The sequence below is a fragment of the Mauremys mutica genome, chromosome 7, assembly GCF_020497125.1.
Source record: "Mauremys mutica isolate MM-2020 ecotype Southern chromosome 7, ASM2049712v1, whole genome shotgun sequence".
NCBI lineage: Eukaryota > Metazoa > Chordata > Testudines > Geoemydidae > Mauremys > Mauremys mutica.
Window position 1 is genome coordinate 102,287,114 of NC_059078.1, and position 22,809 is coordinate 102,309,922.

Here is a 22,809-nt window from a genome sequence, read left to right on the forward strand (position 1 = left end):
GAGGGCTAATTTTTTTTTTATTTTTTTAAATAAATTGAAGCAGAGATCCTCCCCATGTCACTTGATTCTAGGAGCCGGGGCTTTGAGACGGACAACAAATATCATGAGAGTTGGAAACACAGAGTTACTTTATGTAAAGGCTGTTCAATTTACACCTAAAATTTGTACTTCTCACAAGTCAATCCCTGCAGAGACAAACTTCAATCTGATAATCAGACCTGCATGGGCATGTCTCTGTAGGCATGAGCAGAGGGGCTGCTTGCATGGATCCAATCACAGGATTGGATTCCAATATAACAAGAGGTCCATGTGACTGTTCTTGAGGCATCCAGGATTGGAAATCATTGTGCTAGCCCCCTGCCTCTTATGCTAGGTAGTCTTGCTCACAATGCTGAGTGTAAACTCTCTAATGCCACCAGCTTGCTACCTCAAGCACTCTCCTCTGGGCTACGCCAGCCTTACAGGTTAACAGTAGGTCCCTGAGCCCCTTTGAACCATTCCCATGTGATGTTCAGGCCGTCACTGGTTACTCTAACTAATCCCAGCTCCTCTGTCCTTAAAAAATAAAAAAGCTGTGTTCCCCAGTTTACTGTTATCTTAAATCACTGCTCCAGTAAAAATCACAGCACTCATGAGCATGTCTAATTTTTTTAAGTGTGTTTATGTAAGAAACAATGGAGAATTAACTAGAAACAAAATAGCAGAAACAAATGGTTACAGTACAAAACAAAATTATAAAACACAAACCTGGGTCTACACTTAATAGTTACCTCCACCTAATAAAGTAGCCCCCCCCCCCGCCCCAAAAAAGTCCAGTCTGTTGCAGAGCTGGCTGGCTTCACAGGAACAAGGATCCAATTTTTCAAAAATCCCCACTCCCCAAGATGTCCCATCAGTGAAAGGATGCAGAGGATCTTTCTTCCCCCTCTCATATACTGAACTGGACTTTTGTCTTTAACAGTCAGGACAAACAGATGTTATTGTGTGTGTGTTTTTTTTTTTTTAACCCCCAAGTAGTTTCCACTGTTGCAGTTATCTGTGATGATTTTCAATTGGTAGTCTTGGAGCAAGGCTAGAGGTGATCTTTGCAGAGGACAACTCCCTCTGCCTGAATGGGCCATCACCAAGACATATTACAGTAGAACCTCAGTTACGAACACCTCAGGAATGGAGGTTGTTTGCAACTCTGAACAGTGACTTAACACAGCTTTGAAACTTTACTATGCAGAAGGAAAATGCGGCTTTCCCTTCTTTTTATAGTAGTTTACATTTAACACAGTAATGTACTGTGTTTGCCTTTTTTTTTCTCCCCCAATCTCTGCTGCTGCCTGATTTGTACTTCCAGTCCCAAATGAGATGTGGGGTTAACTGGTCAGTTCATAACTGTATCCACTGGTAACTAACTTTTACTCCAAGTTCATCAAGCATATTTTCAATACAAATACAGTGGAACCTCAGAGTTAAGGACACCTTGGGAATGGAGGTTGTCCATAACTCTGAAATGTTCCGTAACTCTGAAGAAGAGATTACAGACTTCAGGCACATTTGGGGGGGGGGGGGGGAAGGGGGGGGGGAGAGGAGAGGAGAGGAGAAAGACGCTGCAGCTGCCAGGGGTGTGTGTGTGGGGGGGGGGAAATCTGTGGCTTCAGACCCTCAGGGCACCAGGGCTCCAGGCCGGGGGCTCAGGACTTCAGCCCACCAGGGACCACAGGGGCTGGGGGGAGTGATGGGTCTCAGGGCTCCCCACAGCTCTGCTCCCGGCTTCAGCAAGGGCAGGAATGCCAGGGCTTGAGCTATGGGGGAAGCCCTAGGATTGAAACTGGCGCTTCCCTCATAGCTAAAGTCCCGCCCTCCCGCCCCCCCCCGCTCACACACACACACACACACACACCCCCCACCGGGCTGAAACTGGAAGCAAAGCCACAGAACTGAAGCCCTGAGCCCCAGAGCCCCTTGTGAGGCTGAAACTGAGAGAAGAGCCACATGGCTGAAGTCCCAGGTCTAAAGCCCTGAGCACGCCACTACCCTGCAGCTGCAACTCCAACCTCCCCATGGCTGAAGCCCTGAACCCTGAGGCAGTACTTAAAAAAAAAAAAAAAAAAAAAAAAGTCTGCACTGCTGCCTGAGAGACGATTTCTAGTTCCATGGGGTGTCCATAACTCTAGTGTTCCTATCTTTGAGGTCCTTCTGTACATTATTTCTTAAATATTACCTGTATGTGCATCTCACATTGATTATGAATCTTGGCAAGTTGTGAGCTTTTTGTAGCTACCTTACATGTTACCCTTTATGGATAAATATTGTGTAAGATATGTATTTAGTGTAGTGAGTTTGTCAGGTCTGAAGTGAAAGCTGTTTAAAAAGAATAGGGGATGCTTTGCTAAGAAACCTCTATCACAATACATTTCACTCAGGGTATATCTGGGAAGTCATCCCCTTAGAGATGAGACAGAGTAAGTAATCTGTAAACACCACCCATGAGCTAGGAATACACATTCTACATGGGTAAGTCAGCTCTCTCCTTTTTTGCAGGGGAAGGCTGAGAGGGAGAAGGAGGATGGGTGGAGTATGGTTTTAAGGTGAGATTACATATCGAGATACATGGTGAGGTAGTGTAATTGAATCTTAGTGCTTCATTACTAGCCCTGATAGTTTGCCAGGTACCCTAACCCTAAGCCACTACTGAGAGCAGTGGCAGAAGTATTGCTATCTGAGATATATTAATGAGCAGACTGTAGGTGAGGCAGACAAATGGGAGTCCCAAGAGCTAGATTCTTCATTCAGGCAGGTTGGCATGAGGGAGAGAAACCACCACTTCCCTTCCCAAACCCACCACTGGTCCTGGCCACACAGATATATGGAAGGCTCAATCCCAGTGCCTCAGAGGGGCAGTGATCAGGTCCAGTTGAGAAAGCAGAGGGAACAGTTTGGAGTTACTGAGGTGATCACAAGATCAGTTCCATAAATGTGATGGGAAAGAAGAAGAGGGTCCTGGGAACAGGGTATTTTCATAGGACCCCTTCATTTATTCCCCCTCTTACCCTCTTTTTAAGTGGCTTTTCTCTTCACGCTGAGCCACCACCTGGCAACACTGCTTTGTCTACACTAGGGAAATTTTACACCAGGGGTTCTCAAACTGGGGGTCAGGACCCCTCATGGGGTTGCCAGGTCATCACTTGGGGGGGGTCACGAGCTGTCAACCTCCACCCGAAGCCCCACTTGCCTCTAGCATGTATAATGGTGTTAAATATATTTTAAAAGGGTGTTTAATTTATTAGGGGGGTTGCACTCAGACTTACGATGTGAAAGGGGTCACCAGTAAAAAAGTTTGAGACCCACTGTTTTATACAAAGTTTCCTACTTCTGCCAACACTGGTTTCACTCCAATGGCTTTAGAAACTCTGGAAGCCCCAATATAGGCAGCCTATTGCCAGCATTTCAAATGCCAATAAGGCCCATTTCAAGCATGATTGGAAGATATGGTGCTTGGGGACAAGCAACAGCACCCAGATCAGTCTACACTAGAGCTTCCACTATGGCCAACAATGCGGGAGGGTTAATTTTCACTCATGTCGATAGGACTTGTGCCTGTGGATGCCCAGGCTCAACATTTCACCTGAGAACAAGTTCTCTCTGCCCATAATGGAGCAGTTACGTGGCTAGAAGTGGGGGGGTAGTTCTTCTAGAGGGACTAACTGAAATCTACCATTAGCACAGTTACCGCTGAATCCGCTTTTAGTCCTTTATCTAGATCATGGGGTATTTCCCCTCCCACTGAAACCTACAGAATTTCATATACCCGCTATTTAGCCTCCACTTGGTTGTTAGAGAAGGCAATTGGTATAGCACCTCATTTAGAGCACAGATCAAAAGGATTAATTCCTCTGGGCCCAGAAGGAAGATATTTTCTAGAGATATTCTTGATTTATTCCTAGTCTGGCTGGAGCCTGAGAGGCTTAATTGTTTTAAAATCAGAGCAAAGTGGTCAACTGAGAATACTGTATCCCTAAGATTCGTTCTGAAGCATCAGAACTGAAATCTTAGGATTCTCCCTTTCCTGGAGAAGGGCAGGCTGAAGATGCTTCCTGGATTATTAGCATTAAAGGGGTGCTGAAGTGTCCTGCTCACCTAGAGACCAGAAGAGAGTGAGAAGTTTTCCCTCCAGGCAGAACTCAGATGTGGAGTTTCTCTCTCTTCCCCTCTCAGCAACAAGATTCCCTAGACTCAGCTTCTCAAACAGAAATAAAAAGGGTGGGGGAGGAAAAAAATCCTTATCAAAGGAAAACTTCGGGGGGTGGGGTAGGGGTGTGTGCGCAGAAAGAACAAATAAGTCAAGAGCCATTGTTAGAAGTGGCCAGAGGAAGATCTAAACAGAGGATGGAAGCATCATGAATTTATTGCATTGCCTCAGCAGCCTTACTAGCCATGACCACCAGGTGTTTGGAACAGTCTTCAAATCCCAGTGCAGCAATCTGCAGCTTGCTTGGAAGGGCTGGTAGATATGCCTTCATAAGCATTAACTCATCATCTTGACTAGGTATTTATGAAATAATATAGTTTCACAGGTTTTTTTATTCTTTGACAAAGGTTCACTTTACAATAAAAAGCAAACAGGAACTGAGGCTTCTCAGACCCCCACGCTTGCACCCCAGCACATCGTGTTGTTTTGGGCCTAGAAGAAGGCACACTTCCCAGTAAATTGGCCAGGTATGTAGATGTAACAGGTTATCTTACTCACGAGTCAAACAAATAACATCACTACACTTCATTCCCCTCAACTAGGTAGTTTACACAGGAAACAGACCTAGTATTTAGCACAATCCAACATGCACTAAGGGAACTGTTAAACCACTTGGAAGTGTCCATTCCTTCAGGATATTAATGAACTTTTTGAGAAGTTCAGTAAAAAGATACTGGTCCTCCATTCTGGAAAAATACATGAGTGACTAGCGACCAGACAGACAATTACTAGACTAATTCAAGGCAGCTGACAGCATCTGTGCCAGAAAGGCTCAGGGCTAAGCTGCCAGACAGAATTTATTACCCTTTTGCCCTAGTGATGATGACCCATTATGTTCACTTACATAGGCCACATATCATACCAGACGAAGAAACTGCATGGGGGACTTCAGTATCTTCCCACGTTTGTCATCTAATTCAGAACTTGAAGAGTTTCTCCTTACCACAAGCCTACTTGTCACAGGGTAGCATTGGCCCTTTAAACAGGGAAGAGGCCAGTGCACTTGTGACTGCCAGCTGAGCTCCAGCTGGGGTATAAGGCAGTACCTGAGCACTGTGGCCAGGGGCTGGGCAAGTTAGGCCTGAGAATCAGTTAAGAGAGGGGGAAAGAGCACAGACAGGAGGCTCTCACTGCCTGTTCCCTGGGACCTGGGAGATCGGCAGAAGTCAGTAGACCTAGACAGTGGAGAAAGACTCCAGAGCAAGGGGAAGGCCCAGGGAGGACCCCTATGGCCTGCACAAAGGGCAGGGTGCCAGGAGGGATGCAAGACCTTTATAAAGTGGATTTTGTTTATGTTCTTGCTTCATTTGAGCTTTTGAACTCTAATAGGAGACTCCAGGAGGAAGCCGGAGAGCCCCCCCATCTGAAGCGAACAACTGAGGGTGATGAATAGCCTAGAGGAGCGGTCAGCAACCTTTCACAAGTGCTGTGCCGAGTTTTCATTTACTCACTTGCGTGCCAGTAATATATTTTAATGTTTTTAGAGGGTCTCTTTTTATAAGTCTATAATATATAGCTAAACTATTATTGTATGTAAAGCAAATAAAGGTTTTTAAAATGTTTAAGAAGCTTCATTAAAAATTAAATTAAAATGCAGAGCTCCCCAGGACTGGTGGCCAGGACCTAGGCACTGTGAGTGCCACTGAAAATCAGCTCATATGCTGCCTTTGGCACACGTGCCATAGGTTGCCTACTCCTGGCCTAGAGTCACAGAAGATGGTAGAGCCAGAACATTTAGCGTTATGGTATTGAACTTTGTTATTTGAGGGGGTCCACCTTAATAACTTAACCCACTGCATATCCCACTCCATGCTGGAGAAGTATTCTTGAGAAATCCTGAGAAGGGTGGGGTGCCTACAGGGTCCCAGGATGGGGCACGCTCAGATGCCAACCTACAACACTATTATTCAGAACAGTCTAATGGCTTGACAAGCACATCACAGAAGAGTCCAGCAGCAGCGCGAGAGTGATGGGATTCTTTGATGTTTCACTGCTGCCAGAGCAGAATTCCATACTGCTGCCAGCTAAGCCCTCTGCAGACGTGGAAAGACAATTTCCATTGGTTAAAGGGCTAGTTATTTTTTTGTTTTGTTTTATTTTGTGAAAGCATAAATTCTCCAAAAATTGATAGCTGAAGCTCCACTCTGACTCACTCGGGAAAGAGTCTTACAATCTGATTGTGGGAATAATTTTTCCAGCATCAAGAATGAGAACAAACAATAGAGATCCACGTAACAAGTTACTGCAACAATAGACTCAGTATGTTTTCTTAGGAAAAGCTCATATACACACACACTTAAACTGAAAGGTGCAAAATGAAGGCATACATTGAAGGTCAAACTATAAATGGCACGTTCTAATCTACTTTCTATTACTGGCTTCATTTTTTGTTGTTTTTTTGTTTTTTTAAAACAAACAAAAACAGGCACCAGATCAAGTCACTCTGGTTTTAGGAATTGATGCAGGCAGGCATTGCCCCTTAATGATATTAGTAATCCTGTCACAATGTCAGTTACGGGCACTTGTGTGGAAAAGACAAAGAAGGGGATTAGGAGACTTGCAAACAAACAGCCACTGCCTAATGAAACAAAAACATCTTTAAATCATTCTGTTCCAATTCATGTCAAATTAAAAACTGGCAACTAAAGAAATCTTGCATCCATGTTACAAACAAACAAACAATGCATTTCTATACTAAACTCCATCCCTTCACAATCAAGTCCATGTGACAGCACCTGGAGTAGGCTTAACATTTCTATTTTTAATACCACATATCCAAATCTCTTCTCTCCTTCCCCAACAGGTAGCAAGCAAAGTATCCACAGAATTGGTTCTAGAGTTTAAAAAAAAATATCGAAGTTATTTATATTGCTCACTTGTACGGCATTCACTTTGAGGCGTGACTTGACAAGTGTTTTTAGTGCAATATTTAAGCAGACACCTGGAAAGTAAGAGGCATAAAAATGGAGTATTTGACCCTTACTGGAGGGCATCCACAGGTAACAGGACTCCTTTTGGAATGGCCTCATCTCTCTTATTTTCCAAGGCCACTCAACACAAGTCCCACCTCAAAACATAGTTCTGCAGCAATTTCTGTACCTGGGATCCCATAATCCAGTTCACTTCAATCACTGCAATCATTACACAAGTGAAAACAGAAACCCAATTAAATTAGGTTTTTCTCTCCATCTTACATATCTGGTGTCTGCACTTAGATTTTAATGTAAAATGTCTAAAGAAAAGTCTGCAGAAGTTTGACTTGTGCAATTTACAGCTGTCACAAACTTTGCCAACTGAGTTTATAAATTCCTTGAACTGCAGTCACAAACTGATCACCAGAATCCTCATTAAACAAAACTCTTGGTTATCTGGAGAATGGATACATTTGCCCTCACTCCCTGCTGCAACGTTTGCAGGATCTGAGTGACAGTCAGGGTATCAGAACTCAGCAGAAGAGTTGTAGAGTATTTTGGTCCTGCAGAATTTTTAAGCATCGAGATCTTCTGCTGGCTCAGTTTACAAACTGCACTGGCCAACTATACAGTTAATTCCTACTCTGCACTCATGGTCTCTGACAGCTTCTCCAGCAGACCTTGTCAGTACCCGTATCCAGACTGAACTGGCTAAAGTTCCCAAGGTACAGGAGTCCTTGCACAGCTAGCTGGCCTCTAGTTGACAAACTTTGCTGGCAACGCTTTGCCAGCTCTTTTCTCTGTAGCTTTGCAAGTTCACCAGCTCCAAATGGTGCCATAATCTGCTTAGTCTGGAGTAAAAACAGCTTGCTGCATGTCCTAGGAGCATCATTAAGCCTTTCAGTTTTATAATCTCCTTCAGCAGCTGAACTTGTAAATTCCTGTAAGCAGATAGCTCCAGTTTGCTAACAGTGTCCCCCGGAGTACTTGGAGCATGCAGCCCACTTGAATATTCTACAGCAGGGGCTCAAAACTTTTCCACAGCACAAGCCACAAGTTAGGAGGGCAGGTGGCCCATAGACAGGACCATCTCAATATTTGCAATCACAGAGCCAATGTCCTGTCCATCTGCACGCTCTCTCCCCGCCCCCGCTGGAAACACGAGAGCCAACAAGCACTCTGCAACTAGCCAGCTCTGCAGATCAGTCTGGAAACCCACAGCACACGGGCAGCCCTGCAATCTCAGACATTTGTAATGTATTTCGAGGCTCTCCCCTGCCTCAAATTTAGCTACATACATATGCTGACTAAACTGTTCACATATGAAGTTTGATGTTTCAGATCAGCTGTTGGAGTTGGTCAGAGAGGAAGCCTAGCAAGTTTCAAGCCCAGAAAAGGTAAACGTTTCAGAAAGTCATTTCACATGAAAACAGCAAGTATTTGTACAACCTTAACTACACAGTTATCCTCACCACCACCATAATCTCTAGTCACACAGCAGGGCTGTGTATGTTCCGGTCACAGGATGGCTGGCCCCAGGAAGTGAAGTAGGTCCAGGGCCCTTGTCCCTGAACGGGTGCTACTAGTTAAGAGGGTGGGGCAGCACCTGGAGGCTTTACAACAGGCCTGCACAACATGCAGCCCGCGTGGGCTCACTGTGCGGTCCGCGGGCAAGCAGTGGGGTGGGGCTGGCGGGTTCGCCTCCTGCCTGGGGGGGAGGGAGGGGCACCTCACAGCCCTGCGTGTGCCACGCTCCCACCACCCTAACAGCCAGAACCACACGTGTCTCTCTCCCGCTCCCCCCGCCTGGCCTACAGCAGGTGTGCCACTTCTGCCCAGCGCTTCCTGCCTCAGCGGGCCCTGGGCAGAAGGCAGAGCCAGTAAGTGCGGCCTCCATAGTGATCGGGGTGGGTTTGAACTGTCTGTGGGCAGCCAGGAAATCCCGGGGGAGACGTGTGTTGCACCTGCCCTGCCCCGACTGCTGCCCCCTCCCCAGCCCCTATCACACTATCTCCCCCTCCCCCCCGCGGCCCCTGTGCTTGTGTGTTGGACAGTCACATCCAATCCCTTCACACTGCCCCCCTTCCCCCTCCCCTTAGTTCATGGAGGGACAACGTGCCGAGTGGGCAGGCAGTGGAGGCGAGGCTTTATACTTGGGGGGGTGGAGGGGAGCGGTGAGAAGGAGAGCAGCGAGTCCGTGGCTCGAGGGGGTTGTTTCCACGGGGCCAGGCGGCACTGGGGCGGGGGGGGGGGGATGTGTTTCCGGGGGGGCTGGGCGGCGCTGGGGGGGGGGGGTAAGGAGGTGTTTCAGCCCTCAGCTGTTTTCTTTGGAGTAATATGGCCCTCACTGCTTTACAAGGTCAGGGAGAATCTGAAGGAGGACCTGACTAGGAAACTATTTTTGGGAGCAGGGAGAAAGCAGGCGAGCAGCAAGAGGGATTTGCTGGTTGCGCCCCCAAGCCAAAGAGCCAGGGCTGAAGTTAGGATCAGCAGCAGAGGGAATTACCTGCTAGCTGTAAGCGAGAGAGCCGGAGCCACTGGCCAGAGAAGGGCAAAGGCAGGACAGCTGCTGAGGAGCTTACCCCCTGACATCTCCAGGGCCAGAGAGCTGGATCCAGAGGAAATGAGTGAGGCCCAGGGAGAATGAGGGATGCTCCCAGCAGAGAGGCTGCAGGGGCTCCCTGGGGAAGACTAGGCTTGCACTCCAGGTGGAAGGGCTCGGGTGGCTGCCTTGGTACAAGGAAAAGAGGAGTGCACTGAAAGGGGCATGAAGGACCCTGGAACTGTATGTTGCACGTGCTGTTTGGACTATGCTAGGGGAATTCTGGACTATGGTATTGGGACTTGTTTTGTTATGATTTATGCGCACAAGACTTTGGCCATAAATGAACTACACAAGGGCTATATTTATCTTGGGAAGAGGCTTTGGACTATTTCTGGGGTGTCTAAAGGAGGGAAACTAAAACAGGTGTGCTATAGAAGGGAGCTTCAGTCAAAGTGGCCCTAGGACTGTCCCTCTTCCAGCCCTTTTTCTTATTTTGCCAGGAATGCAGAGAATATGCACACAGCTGGAAAACCTCTTTTGAAAATGAAATTGTAACCCAGTTTTACATTATTAGAACTTACTACATGGAGTCTATGCAATGTGGTTCAATTTTGCAATATGTAGAGCCAGTCATCACAAAAAAGGTTATATTAAGCAGATAGCAATAGAGTTAACTTATAAAATGCCACAATAAGTTTTAAAGTTTAGTAGCATCATGGCCATACAAAAAATTACCAGTAGAAAGAGATATAGGCAAGAATAAAGTCAAGGTAAGAGAGCTGCATTTCTTGGTGTGAAATGCCAAAGGAACATCAGTAGTATAAAGCCATTTAATGCAGACATTTAGAGATATTGTATGTGAAAGTGTGTTTCTTGCCCCACAAAAAGCTCTAGGATACAAGCCAAAAAACAAACAAACAAAAAACAAAAAACCTGGTAAGATACGGCTCATGAGACCCACTAAAGTGAGTTGTTAACAGAGGCTTCTGATAAATTTGGAGCAGGATTTTCCTAAAATGTGTTCACAGTCAGTGAGCAAGACCCTCACTGCTCTGACCTCTTTTTTGCTGCATACGAGGCCAGAGTTTAGAAGGGGCTCTAAAATCCCCTTCTATAGCTGGGGGCGGCTGCTGTGGCACAGGCCCGGAGTATGACAGCCATAATACTGCCTCCTGAGGATCCCCTTACACACCCTGGCACAGGTGAGGCAAAAGCATATAGTGCTGCTGAGTTTCTGTGCATCACTGAAGGAGATACAGCAGACTTCTAGGGTTGCTCTAACTTAGCCAGGCCCCTGGGGTTGTCTACAGTACACCAAGGACCTTTCCAGACCCCAGGACCATATGAGTGCCAAGGTAGCCGAGTTTTGATTTCCATACTGCACCTGTTAGAAGCACAAAGAACCTCACCCAATGCTTTTGGGCAGCCTTTTACCATTGAAATTTGCCTAATATGGGCTATATCGTGCACAAGTTTGGCAGTTAACATTTAAAAACAAACCTGGATATGCTCACACCATAAATGGGTTTGTTAAAGCTGTAGAAAGCTCTTGGGGTACTTGGCATTAGGGAGGGGTATAGAAGAGAAGCCATTCTGCTCAGGGAGTTTCAGGTTTCTGAAACTTCCAGCCTAAACTCTCCATATTAATCATAAAAGCCAAGCAGAGAGCAAAGAGTGCAAGAAGAATATTTCCTTAGGTTTACAAAACAGTTCACAGCTATAGACCAGAGCTCAACACACACTGCCTCAGTCACTGCAACTAGAACACGCATCTATATTTGCCTCTAGATCAATCCCCATTCTAGTTTGCACTGCTAAAGCTTGCAACATAGGATAACTCCCCTCCATAGACTTCAGTAAATGTTTCTCATGAACATGTGGTCAGCATGTCAGAACTGCTCAAACATGCATTTTTCACAAAAGCTTTGCACAAAAATGTAAGCTTTTCACAAAAAATTCCAGATTTGAATTTTGGCTATAGCCCATTGTGAATCAGTCAAGATAGCAAAGAAAACACACACACAAAACCTCAGACAGTCTCAAAAGACCACTACTGAAATCAGACTAAAACCAATCTCATCCTCAAATCACGAGTGACTCATAGGTAGGTCAAAAATCTCATCTGGGTTGACATGCATGTTTGCCATCCCTCACTCTGAACTACAGAGTTGACCCGAGCAGTCTCTGGCCTCCATGTTTCCAGATGACTATAGAATTTTAATTCTCACACTCACTTGTTGAACTGGCCACCCATTTCATAACCCATAGAGTTGATCTCTAAGGCAGTTTGGTCCCTTCTGGTATATGCTCCTACAATCCTACTGTAGATGCACTGCTAGACTTGCCAAGTGTCCAGTGTTTGAATCCAAAGCTGAGTGTCTGTAGAGTCCTTGGCAACTAGCAGAGCTGTTTAGATACACAGATATAGAGAGAGAGTTGGACACCCTGCTATTAGGGGGGCACCGAGCAGAGTACGAGGCAGACTGCTGCTTCTTCCCCTCTTATGGACTCCATTAGTCCAAGATTGTTCTGTCTGTCTGTTACCCGCTGCTCTACAGTCAGGAGCTGTACTCCCATAAGAACTGACCCCACCTCCTTTAAAAGCAGGCATGAGCTATCAGTGGAGGGCAACTAGGAATAGGTAGGATTCCTCTTCTTCAGGGATAGCTACCCTGCAGCTGGGAGTGTGACCCCCAGTGTGGGAAGACACGCTAGCTCTGCTTGAGCTAGCGTGCTAACAGACAGCAGTGTAACTGGGGATAGCACAGGTGGCAGCACAAGCTAACCGCCTACGTACATACCTAGGGGGTCTGCGCTAGTTTGTACTCAGGTGGCCAGCCTGAGCCACCACCTGTGCTACTCCCAGTTACACCAGTGTTAGTGTGCTAGCGCACGTCTGTCAACCCGAGCTGGGAAGCACACTCCCACCTGAAGTGTAGATATACCCCAGGAGAGAATGGGCAAGTCCTAAAATTCAACCACCCCGCCCCCCGAATACATGGAGAATGCAGAGAGGAAGGAGGGGCATAGAATCTCCCCTCAAAGACAGTGGTGGGAGGGGGGAAGAGGACAATGCACTTCCTCTTTGCAGCTTCCACTCTTGGGGCGAGGCAATTAGGCCGAAGCCTTTTCCAGGCAAGAAGCTGAGGACAGAGAACGGCAGGAAGGGATTTGAATAAGCATCCGAACGTTTGGATGTTATGCCAAATTCAAAAAATTGAGTTCTAATACTAAGGTGGTCAACACTACCTAAAATTCATTGTAATTCACAAACAGAGGATAGCAGCACGAAAGAAAGATAACGAGGAGACCCACGTACCACAAGAACTTAAAGATATATTGGAACTTTTTACTGTTGTGATAAAACATGTTTACTGTTCAATGGATCAATATTCCATGAATTTGCTTGATGTGTAAAATTTGAGTTAATAAAAAGAAATATGCTACATGCATTTGTAAAATTAAGTTACATGAAACATGTTTATCTAGGTACATATAGGCTGCACCCCTCTCCCTCAATCACTGATACATCTTCAGCGGTTTTGTTTCTGACGTTAAAGGAAGTCAGTCTTGCTGAAGACCCATTTCCCCATTAATATCTACGATAGGTGATTTCCTAAGTGCCTTCCACACTAGTGTGGAACTCCTACAAGAGGGAAGCGGGAGAATACAGAATGATTTTCATAAGCCAAGTCAATAAATATAACTTGGTTACATCCTTGGAACCTGATCTGGTTTTGCTCAAATAATCTGAAAATGGCAGAACCAACAATTTTGGTAAGCTTGCTTAAAAGTTAGCTGTGCCAAGAGTAGTAATAGTGCAACTTCTGCCCCATTTGAGACTTCAGCAAGTGAATACAGGCTTGCCTTTGCCAGGGCTGGCTCTACAGTTTTCGCCGCCCCAAGGAGCGCATCAAATTGCTGCTGGCGGTGGTGGGGGCAGTCCATGTGCCCTTAGGGCGGCAGGCGCGTTTCCGGGGCGGCGGCAATTCGGCAGCAGCTTCTATGTTTAGTTGAAGCCACCATGGACAGCTAAACATAGAAGCGGCTGCCGAATTGCCGCTGCCGCGGAAACGCACGTGCCGCCCTAAGGGCACACGGACTGCCCCCACTGTCCGCGGCGGCAATTTGGTGTGCTGGTTGGAGGCAAAACAACAGGGACTGCCGCCCCTTGCAGATTGCCGCCCCAAGCACCAGCTTGGAATGCTGGTGCCTGGAGCCGGCCCTGGCCTTTGTTCTAGACCAGGGGTCTCAAACTCAAATCATAAGGGCCACATGAGGACTAGTGCATTGACCCGAGGGCCTCATCACCGACACACATCCCTCGCTGCCTCTGGCCCCGCCCCCACTCCACCCCTTCCATTAGGCCCTGCCTCTTCCCACCCCTTCCCCGAAGTCCCCACCCCAACGCTGCCCCAGGGGGTGCAGAAAGTGTGCAGGGTGCGGCAGGGGCTCAGGGCAGGAAGTTGGTGTGTGGGGTGCAAGAGGGTGAGGGGTGCAGCATGGGGTCGGGGTGCAGGGTGCAGCAGGGGGCTCAGGGCAGGGAGTTGGGGTGCAGGAGGGGTTCAGGGTGCAAGCTCCAGCCCAGCGCTGCTTACCTAGAGTGGCTCCGGGGTGGCAGCGGCGTGCACCAGGGCCAGGGCAGGCTCCCTGCCTGCCTGCCCTGGCACAGCGGCACTCCGTTCCAGGAAGCAGCTGGAATCATGTCCCTGCAACCCCTGGGGGACGGAGAGGTGGAGGGGCTCAGGGTTCTGTGCGTCTGCTGCTCTTGCCGCTCCTCCAGGTACCTCCCACGAAGCTCCCATTGGCCGCGGTTCCCTGTTCCCGGCCAATGGGAGCTGCGGGAGGCAGTGCCTGGAAGGAGGCAACGCAGGAGCCCTCTGCCGCCTCCCCCCCCCCCCCCCGACCGAAGGGGCATACTGCCAGCTGCTTCAGAGAGTGGCGCAGGGCTCACAGCACCACAGGGGGCAATCCCGCAGGTAGGCAGAAGGGCCGGAGAGCTTGGCAGGCCACACGCAAGAGCCCCGCGGGCCGCCGCGTATTTGAGACCCCTGCTCTAGACAAAGCCAGATCCATATTTTGTGTCTTTCACAGACTACAGTTAGAGGTAACCATCTTCCCACACTTTTCTCCCCACCCTACCCCAAGGAGGTCTGCCTTTAAAAGCAATCCCGACAGAAGACTTGACTGCATTTTGGCTCCCACCCCTCATTAAGCAGTTCCATTTACAACATGACCCTTGCTAAAATACCCTACACTGGCCTCCAAGCAGGCCTACTGTAAATAGGGATTTAGATTTAAGGTTAAATATCCTCCTCTATTCTGACACTCCCATTATTTTCAGGATTTGTTTAACTAAATTTTCAGTAGCAACTACAAAGACCTTTAATCTTAAAAGCAAAAATCAGCAAAGTTGGTCTTAGTTTTAATGGTTACCAAAACAAACATACCACTGAAATAAGAGTCTGTATATTACAAGCATTTAGTTACAGTGCAGACATTTATGAAGCCACCAGTTCTCAAACAGCAAGTTATGCTTATATATTAAAGACAGCTGCAAAGAGAGATGGGAACATGTTTAGTGGGAGATTTTTTCTTAACTATCTGCTGAATCAAGAGTGTCTTATGAAATTGGATTTTACAGGTTACTACTCTGCCTTGACCCGTTGCCATATTTTTATTGGTGATTTAATGACAAGGTTTTAACTCTCCGCCCACAAAGTACATTTTGCAGGGAAAGCAAAAAGTAGGGCTAATTAACCTTGCCAACTAGAAGTTTTGTTTTGTAATCGTTGGTCAATAATTTATTCAGATATGGTTAGCATTATTTGATCAGCTCTAGTTTTAAGTGACTCCACATGTATTCAGCTTATTTTGCATTTGTAGACTCTATATTGAGGTCTCCAGTAACTGCCCCCCGTGTTCTCCATCCCCTATAGGCCAGAAGCCACCTTAGGGCTAGTCTATACTTACCGTCCGGGTCGACGCGGTGAGTTCGACTTCTCGGAGTTCGAACTATCGCGTCTGATCTAGACGCGATAGTTCGAACTCCGGAAGCGCCGCGGTCGACTCCGGTACTCCACCACTGCAAAAGGCGGTGGCGGAGTCGACCTTGGAGCCACGGACTTCGATCCCGCGGCGTGTGGACGGGTAAGTAGTTCGAACTAGGGTACTTCGAGTTCAGCTACGCTATTCACGTAGCTGAACTTGCGTACCCTAGTTCGACCCCCGCCCTTAGTGTAGACCTGCCCTTAGATATTTGAGAAGGTTAACAGTAGAATAAAACAGTCACTCACCTGTCTGAAGTTCTTATTGATCTAGTTTGATCATACCAATTATTTTAATTGTATACATAAACGTTATGTGCCAAGTATCAGAGGGGTAGCCTTGTGTTAGTCTGTATCCACAGAAACAACGAGGAGTCCGGTGGCACCTTAAAGACTAACAGATTTATTTGGGCATAAGCTTTCATGGGTAAAAAACCCCATTTCTTCAGATGGGGTTTTTTTTTTTTAACCCATGAAAGCTTATGCCCAAATAAATCTGTTAGTCTTTAAGGTGCCACCAGACTTCTCGTTATAAATGTTATGTGGTTCTATTGGATTTTGTTGGACTTTCTGTTTGTAAACAGATCTCCCCTTACTCAACTATGAATAAGCCCATTTTTGCAATGCCACAAAGTATGTTATTACAAGTATGGCTACGTAATCTTGTTAATTACCGTATCAGAGACATAAGAGACTGTCACCTCTGAACCTCCTAGAAAAAAAAAAAACACAAACAAATTGTTCCTGGAATGACTGATTGCAACAGTAACTGAGCCACTGTGATCTAGAGCAACTAAAAGGAAAAAGTAGTCAGTTATCAAAAAGTGGTGGGAAAACTTCTGTTATGTCTTAAGAAAATTCACAGAAAGCAATGAAACTCTGTCCCACTGAAGGGACAGAAAGCTAGTTTTAGACAAGGTATTCAAATAAGGTATTATCGAGTTAATTTTTATGATATGCATCAAATACGTAAAAGCAAGACATAATGGGAAAAAAAGGAGCCACAAACAAGAAAAATCCAGTGTAGGAGCAGTACAGTATATTAGTAGACACGTTTGTCACTCTGAAGATCCAAGTGATAATGACCTTAGAAGGGAAAGGGGCAGGAGATCAGATAAGTCTGGGATGTTAGATGGGGTGGGATCTAAGTTACTACAGAGAATTCTTTCCTGGGTGCTGGCTGGTGAGTCTTGCCCACATGCTCAGGGTTTAACTGATCGCCATATTTGGGATCAGGAAGGAATTTTCCTTCAGGGAAGATTGGCAGAGGACCTGGAGGTTTTTTGCCTTCCTCTGCAGCATGGGGCACGGGTCACTTGCTGGAGGATTCTCTGTACCTTGAGGTCTTTAAACCACGATTTGAGGACTTCGCTAACTCAGACATAGGTTAGGGGTTTGTTACAGGAGTGAGTGGGTGAGATTCTGTGGCCTGCATTGTGCAGGAGGTCAAACTAGATGACCATAATGGTCCCTTCTGACCTTAAGTCTATGAAAGTCATCAGATGTGATGGCTGCCTCCTGGTTGGTACAGAATTGTGTTATGGCACAGCTAGCAGATAGTTATTGACAACTTAGTATTTTCTCATGGAGACTGACAGATAATTTTAGCAGAAGACTGAAAAGGTGAATCAGATAAGGCAATTGGGTAGAGAGAGACGGTAAAGAAAGTTTCCAAGAATGTCTTAAGGCTTTCTAAGCTCAAATCAGGTTTTTACCTAGGAGAAGTGAGGAATTTGGCACAATGGTACAAAGAAAGAGGGAGAATTCTGGGTCTCTCTCACATTCAGGTAAATAAGCTAGGCACATTTGATGGAGGGTGAAAGAGAACAACTAATACTTCTCATAGTGCAGTTTTTGGAGATTTAACTATCCAGAATAAGTTTGCAAAAGCAAACTGTCAGCGGAATTTCCCTTCATTTTCCTCTACATCAAACCTGCCTGCCTGAGGATTATACAAACATTTACCATTTCAGTCCCAATAGCTGAAGTGTGGAGTCAAATATTAATCATGAGTAAGCTTTGTCATGCTAGAAACTTAGGGAAAACATATCATTGGCTTGTGTATGCATTTCTTAAACTAGGCAAATGAGGGAAATAAGGGACAAAGTGATGAACCAGTACTGAGTTCTATGGGAGCCAGAGCACAAAACTAGATTTTAAGAGAGGAAAAATTCTTCTAACAGTTAGAATTGTGATTTTGGTGGGAGGGGAAGAGGTAGTTTCTATCCTGGCTTAATCATCTTTCACTGAGGTCCCAATCTGTAAGTGTCATGGATGTGGTCATGTTTTAGCATGATAGCCACCATCAGCAGGATGCCAAGAGACAAATCTTGATCTTATTCAATGTCACCAGGAGTTTTGCCATGGACTTCAATTGGAGCAGGGACAGGCCCTATAACATGCAAATTGAAATTAAAATAATAAAGCTATTTGAATTTATGCTACATTTTGTAATTTTAAACACTGAAGACTGATCACAACAGACATGCAGTGAGAGAAAAAGTATCTTCTTCAGTCACATAGGAGAATCAATATTATGCTTTCAGCTGTTCCCAAGAACTGACTACTATGTAGATGCCCTTCCACCTTCTCTTAGTAGTATCCAGGGTATTGTACTTTTAGGAAGTTGCCAGAGAAAAAGGAACCAAGTGTTTTGTTCTTAGCTTTAGGACAAATAGTCTGATGTGATTATTGTAGTTTAAAGTGAGACACATGGAGAAGAGAATATCTTTTGCAGAAGGAAGCAAACCCGAGTGGACTGTCAGACTTCGAGAAGAATGAAGGGGTGGAAAGAGGACCATCATGAGCATCTTTGATTAGTACAAGCAGTTGGCTTTAATAATGTCTACGCATTAAGTGTTTTTTCAAGGGACAGCTCACCAAAGCATCTAAGGGCCTAAAGGCCACTAGGTCTTCAGCCATAGCAGGATGAATTTTAGCACATATAAGTACAGTCAGTCAATAGCTATTACACCTGTGTGTGGTAGGCAAGTATTATTACACCCATCTGTACTTAGATGGCAAAACAAAGACAGTCAAGTCACTTACCTACAATGTCACTGTCAGAGTCAAAACAAGACTGCATGAGTCTGCTTCTCATATACCCACATTTAGAATCCCATGTTATTACACGTCTGTGCAGTAGCTGGTACCGTAGCTGGTACCAGATGGTACAGTAGTTGTTCACTAGCAAAGCTGGTTGGGAGGTAGTATGTCGCCACCCTGAGCAACAATGCTCCATTCCCCACAGCAATAAATTGGCCCATAGTCCCCTACTATTATTAAGGGGCTGATTCCTGTGAGTCTCACTGAAGTCCGTGAGAGCTGCAGGTTCTCACTCCACTGAAAAGTCACTTAAACATGGTTTCTAGACCTCTGAATAAGAAGTTTGAGTTGCCTAAAAGATTAGGGTTAAAGACACAACAAAGTGAAATAAGAACAGACATGACAATAAGACAAATGCAATCTGTACAAGAACGTTAGTACAGGAAGCATCAGTCCAGTATGCACTCACCTGGTACTGGAGGCAAAGTTATGTTTCAAACTGTGTTAAGAGATCTCTTATTTCTGGGGTCAGATGCTCTACTGCCTTTGCAGCTTCTGTAATAGCTTTCCGATACATCCCTTTCTTCTTACGATTAAATCTCAGTTTGAAAGATTCAGAGAAAGGAGAGAGTTTTGAAACAGATAAGAATGAGGTTGTTGGAGAACCAAACCATGATACTTTAGCTTCTCGCCAGGAAGGTTCTCCATTTTCCTTCTGGCTAAGGTTTATGTCAAGAACACGTGCCGGCCACCATGGAAAACCATGAATTTTACCCCAAACAATATCCCCCACTGAAACAGTTCTTCCATCTTCAGTGACACATTTAGAGACACTCTGTGTATGTAGTCTAACTGTTAATGGTGGCACAATTTTACGCTCATCTTTTGAAGATGAAGAAACAGACGCATCATCACCAGGTAAAAAGTCACACATTTCTGGTGATGTTACTTCTGAACTAGAGGATTTGGATTCATCTAGACTGTCATTGCTACACACTGATAAACTAGAAGAATCTGCCTTCCTTTTACGATAATTCATAAGAAAAGCCAAGTTATCATGTCCATCTTTACCTTGGGGAAATCTTTTGAAGTCATCATCTTCACCTGAACTCCCTGAAGACATCTCTGCTAAACTTCTATCTGCAGATTCATCAGTGTAAAATGCAGCAGGATTGGACTCCCTGCTACTCTGAAGGACATTTATCTCATCAATAAGTTCTGCTTTATAAATGGAAACACTCTGACCATCATTTATTCGATGAGGTTTCAGTCTGATTTTTGGAGGTGGAACATCTGCACTGGAATGCACAGGCCTAGTTAATTTCAGTTTTGGAATGGAAGCAAGTTGGCTGCTTGCCGACTTATCCATAAAACATTTGGTTTCCTGATATCGTTCAGAGTCTCTGTTCACCTCTTGGTCCTCCCCTCCATTCTGCAATATCCGCTGTGGACAAAACGGTTTAACTGAGCCATGAATCCGGGAGGGAATTTTCACAACTTCACCTTTACCTTGTGGCGTGCTGTAGGATATTTTTATAACTGGAGTTCGATGCACTAATTCCCCAGAAAATTTGTCTTCCTCCCTCTTTTCTCTTTTATTCCTTTTCTCTACATAATCAGAATCACTGTGCTTTTTTTGCTCCTTGTCCTGAATGCTTAGCTTTCTCCTTGTTTTGGCATTTTGCCTGGCCTTGTTCGCTTCCTCTGGGTTCAGAGTGTTTTTACATTTTTCACAGAGCACTTGCCTGGGCCTCAGTCTAATAGTGCTCATGATGAGCCTTCCTGGGTCTCTATTTCGTGACAACCGTCTTTTTGTCCTCTTTATAGTCCTTGGTGGTGGCTGAGGAACCCATTGGTTATATGTGTGTCTTAACCATAAGGGAGGAGGAAACGGAGCTCCCTCAAAATAGGGAGGGTAAGGAGGAACATTGCCTGGTGATGGAGGTGGCAAAAGAGGAGGAACCTGTTCATCACTGTTTCCTTTGGGAGGTTTTTCACTAGAAAACTGTGACTCAGTCTCACCCTTCACAGGCTGCCTGTCTTCAGGAACCCAGTTAGTGCAAGCAGCAGCAGGAGGTTCCTCTTGCTTTGGCAACGAAGGTGGTGGAAGACAGAACAACCCAGACCTATAGCAGTGTGGGAAAAAAAAAAAACATACACACAAATCAGAACCGTTGAAAGAGGTTTCTTTGACAAAAATTAAACTTACAAAAAATGCCATTTTCTGAAAGAATATTTGCCCTCTGCACTAAGAGATCAACATTTTCCCTTCATTTTGAAACAGCAGCTAATTTTATCCTGTTGAGAAAGTGACACCTCAAAATGTATAGAGTGTATGATCTACTTTTTGGGTGGAAAGTCCAAAGTGACCTGCGCACTGAATTCTCAGCCTTATCGTATTAGTGAAGTGAGTGCATGTTTTGTTTCTAGTCTAGCACCATTCAGACAATCCAGAACAAGTACTTTACTCCTATGACAGCCACACTCAACAGGCCAGTAATACCATGAAAAACATGATGTATAGCTGCAAGTCTTTGGGACACTTAACAAATCTTTCAGTATGCTAGACTTTTGAGACTAAGTTTTCAGATTACCATGCAACAGTTGAGCCACACACACATGCAATCCAGGTCACTGAATCAGTAATTTCCCAACTTGCACATTCAAGCATGGGGTTTTATAGTAGCATGCATGTTCACCCTGAGCCCTTATTCATCTACTTCTCTTTAAAAAAAAAATTAAAAAAAAAAAAGTATGGTACTTGCTATTTCTCCAAGTTAGCCAAATCAAGCAGAAAATGTCATTTATGCAATGCCAAATTTTATCATAGAATATTACACTATTGCACGCACACACACAGAGTATGTCACAGGGCCCTTTCTAAAGTAAGTACGAACATTTTATTTCGATAGGTTTCTTCTGAATAGTGATAGCCAGATGCGCCAATAGATATGTTGCTGGATCAGATATTGTATCTGCGCTAATCTCTGAAGTCTTAGCCAAGCAAGGCCCAGTGTCATGTCTGTGGGGAATGGAAAGCCAAGACAATGAGTGGAAACACTGTTTCATCACACCACCAGCTCTTTGTAGATTTTCCCCTCCCTTTCCCTACCCACATGTGTGGAGTATTCTTTGCTGTAGTAGTTCATTTCTGTTCCTTGGCCTGGCCTTCAGGATTTTCTTGCTTGTTCAGGATCAGGGTTAACAATTATGTGCCAAGGACTGTGCTTTGCACACTAAACTATCGGTTTATCGTTCTGAAGGTTTACAGCTTCAGTATGAAAAATGCTGTCAAAGAAGAGGGAATTCACCTTTCTTTGCAGTACAGCAGCAAAGGATTAATGGGAGACAGATTTTCCATGAACACACAAGTCTAACAAAATGACTCTTTGCAATCTGAAATTCTACTTTGTGCTTAGGTTTTATTAAGCAAGGAGAGCATTATGTTCCACTGACCTATTAATGCCCAGTCTGTTCTTGACAGACTGAGGAATAAGTAAATTGCAAGTTCTTTGTAAAATAGTCACTTCTTAAAGAAAGAAAAAAAGGCCATCATGAGGTTCCATGTTTATTGTCTCAGTGGTCCCATATACGAAACGACATGTATTCCTTTAACAAGCAATACAATGGTTTTTCTGTGGGCCTGAAAACTCAACAAGAGCCAAGCTGTGTTCTTTCTGGTTCAAATTTCAGCAGCAAGACATCCCAGACACAAAATTTCGTTTTTAACAACTCCAATTCAACCCTTTTCTCCAATATTTTGACTCCAACAAGAAATATAGCATGAAACGTGTAGCCATATTTTTAAGCTCTAAACTTCACCATGTACTTTGAGACAAGCCAGGCCTTGGCATAAATGCTGGAACTAGGGGTGCTGCCACATCCCCTGGCTTAACGTGGTTTCCATCATAGAGAGAGCTGACAGTTTGGTTCAATGGCTCTCAGCACCACTGGGACTTGGGGGAAGATTCCCTATTGCACTTTATGTTAAAAAATCAGTTTTAGCAGCAATGACCTTCT

The 22,809-nt window shown here is 45.2% G+C and overlaps 1 protein-coding gene across 2 annotated transcripts in view; it reads right to left on the reverse strand.

The window, feature by feature from the left end:
- The window catches only part of PWWP2B (PWWP domain containing 2B), a 46,655-nt gene that overhangs the window by 7,174 nt on the left and 16,672 nt on the right, over positions 1 to 22,809 (reverse strand). For both annotated transcript variants that reach the window (XM_045024921.1, XM_045024922.1), the window contains exon 3: positions 19,259 to 20,915. In XM_045024921.1, the coding sequence (XP_044880856.1) occupies positions 19,277 to 20,915 (1,639 nt within the window). In that variant the 3' untranslated portion in view covers positions 19,259 to 19,276. The remainder of the gene's footprint in view (positions 1 to 19,258; positions 20,916 to 22,809) is intronic.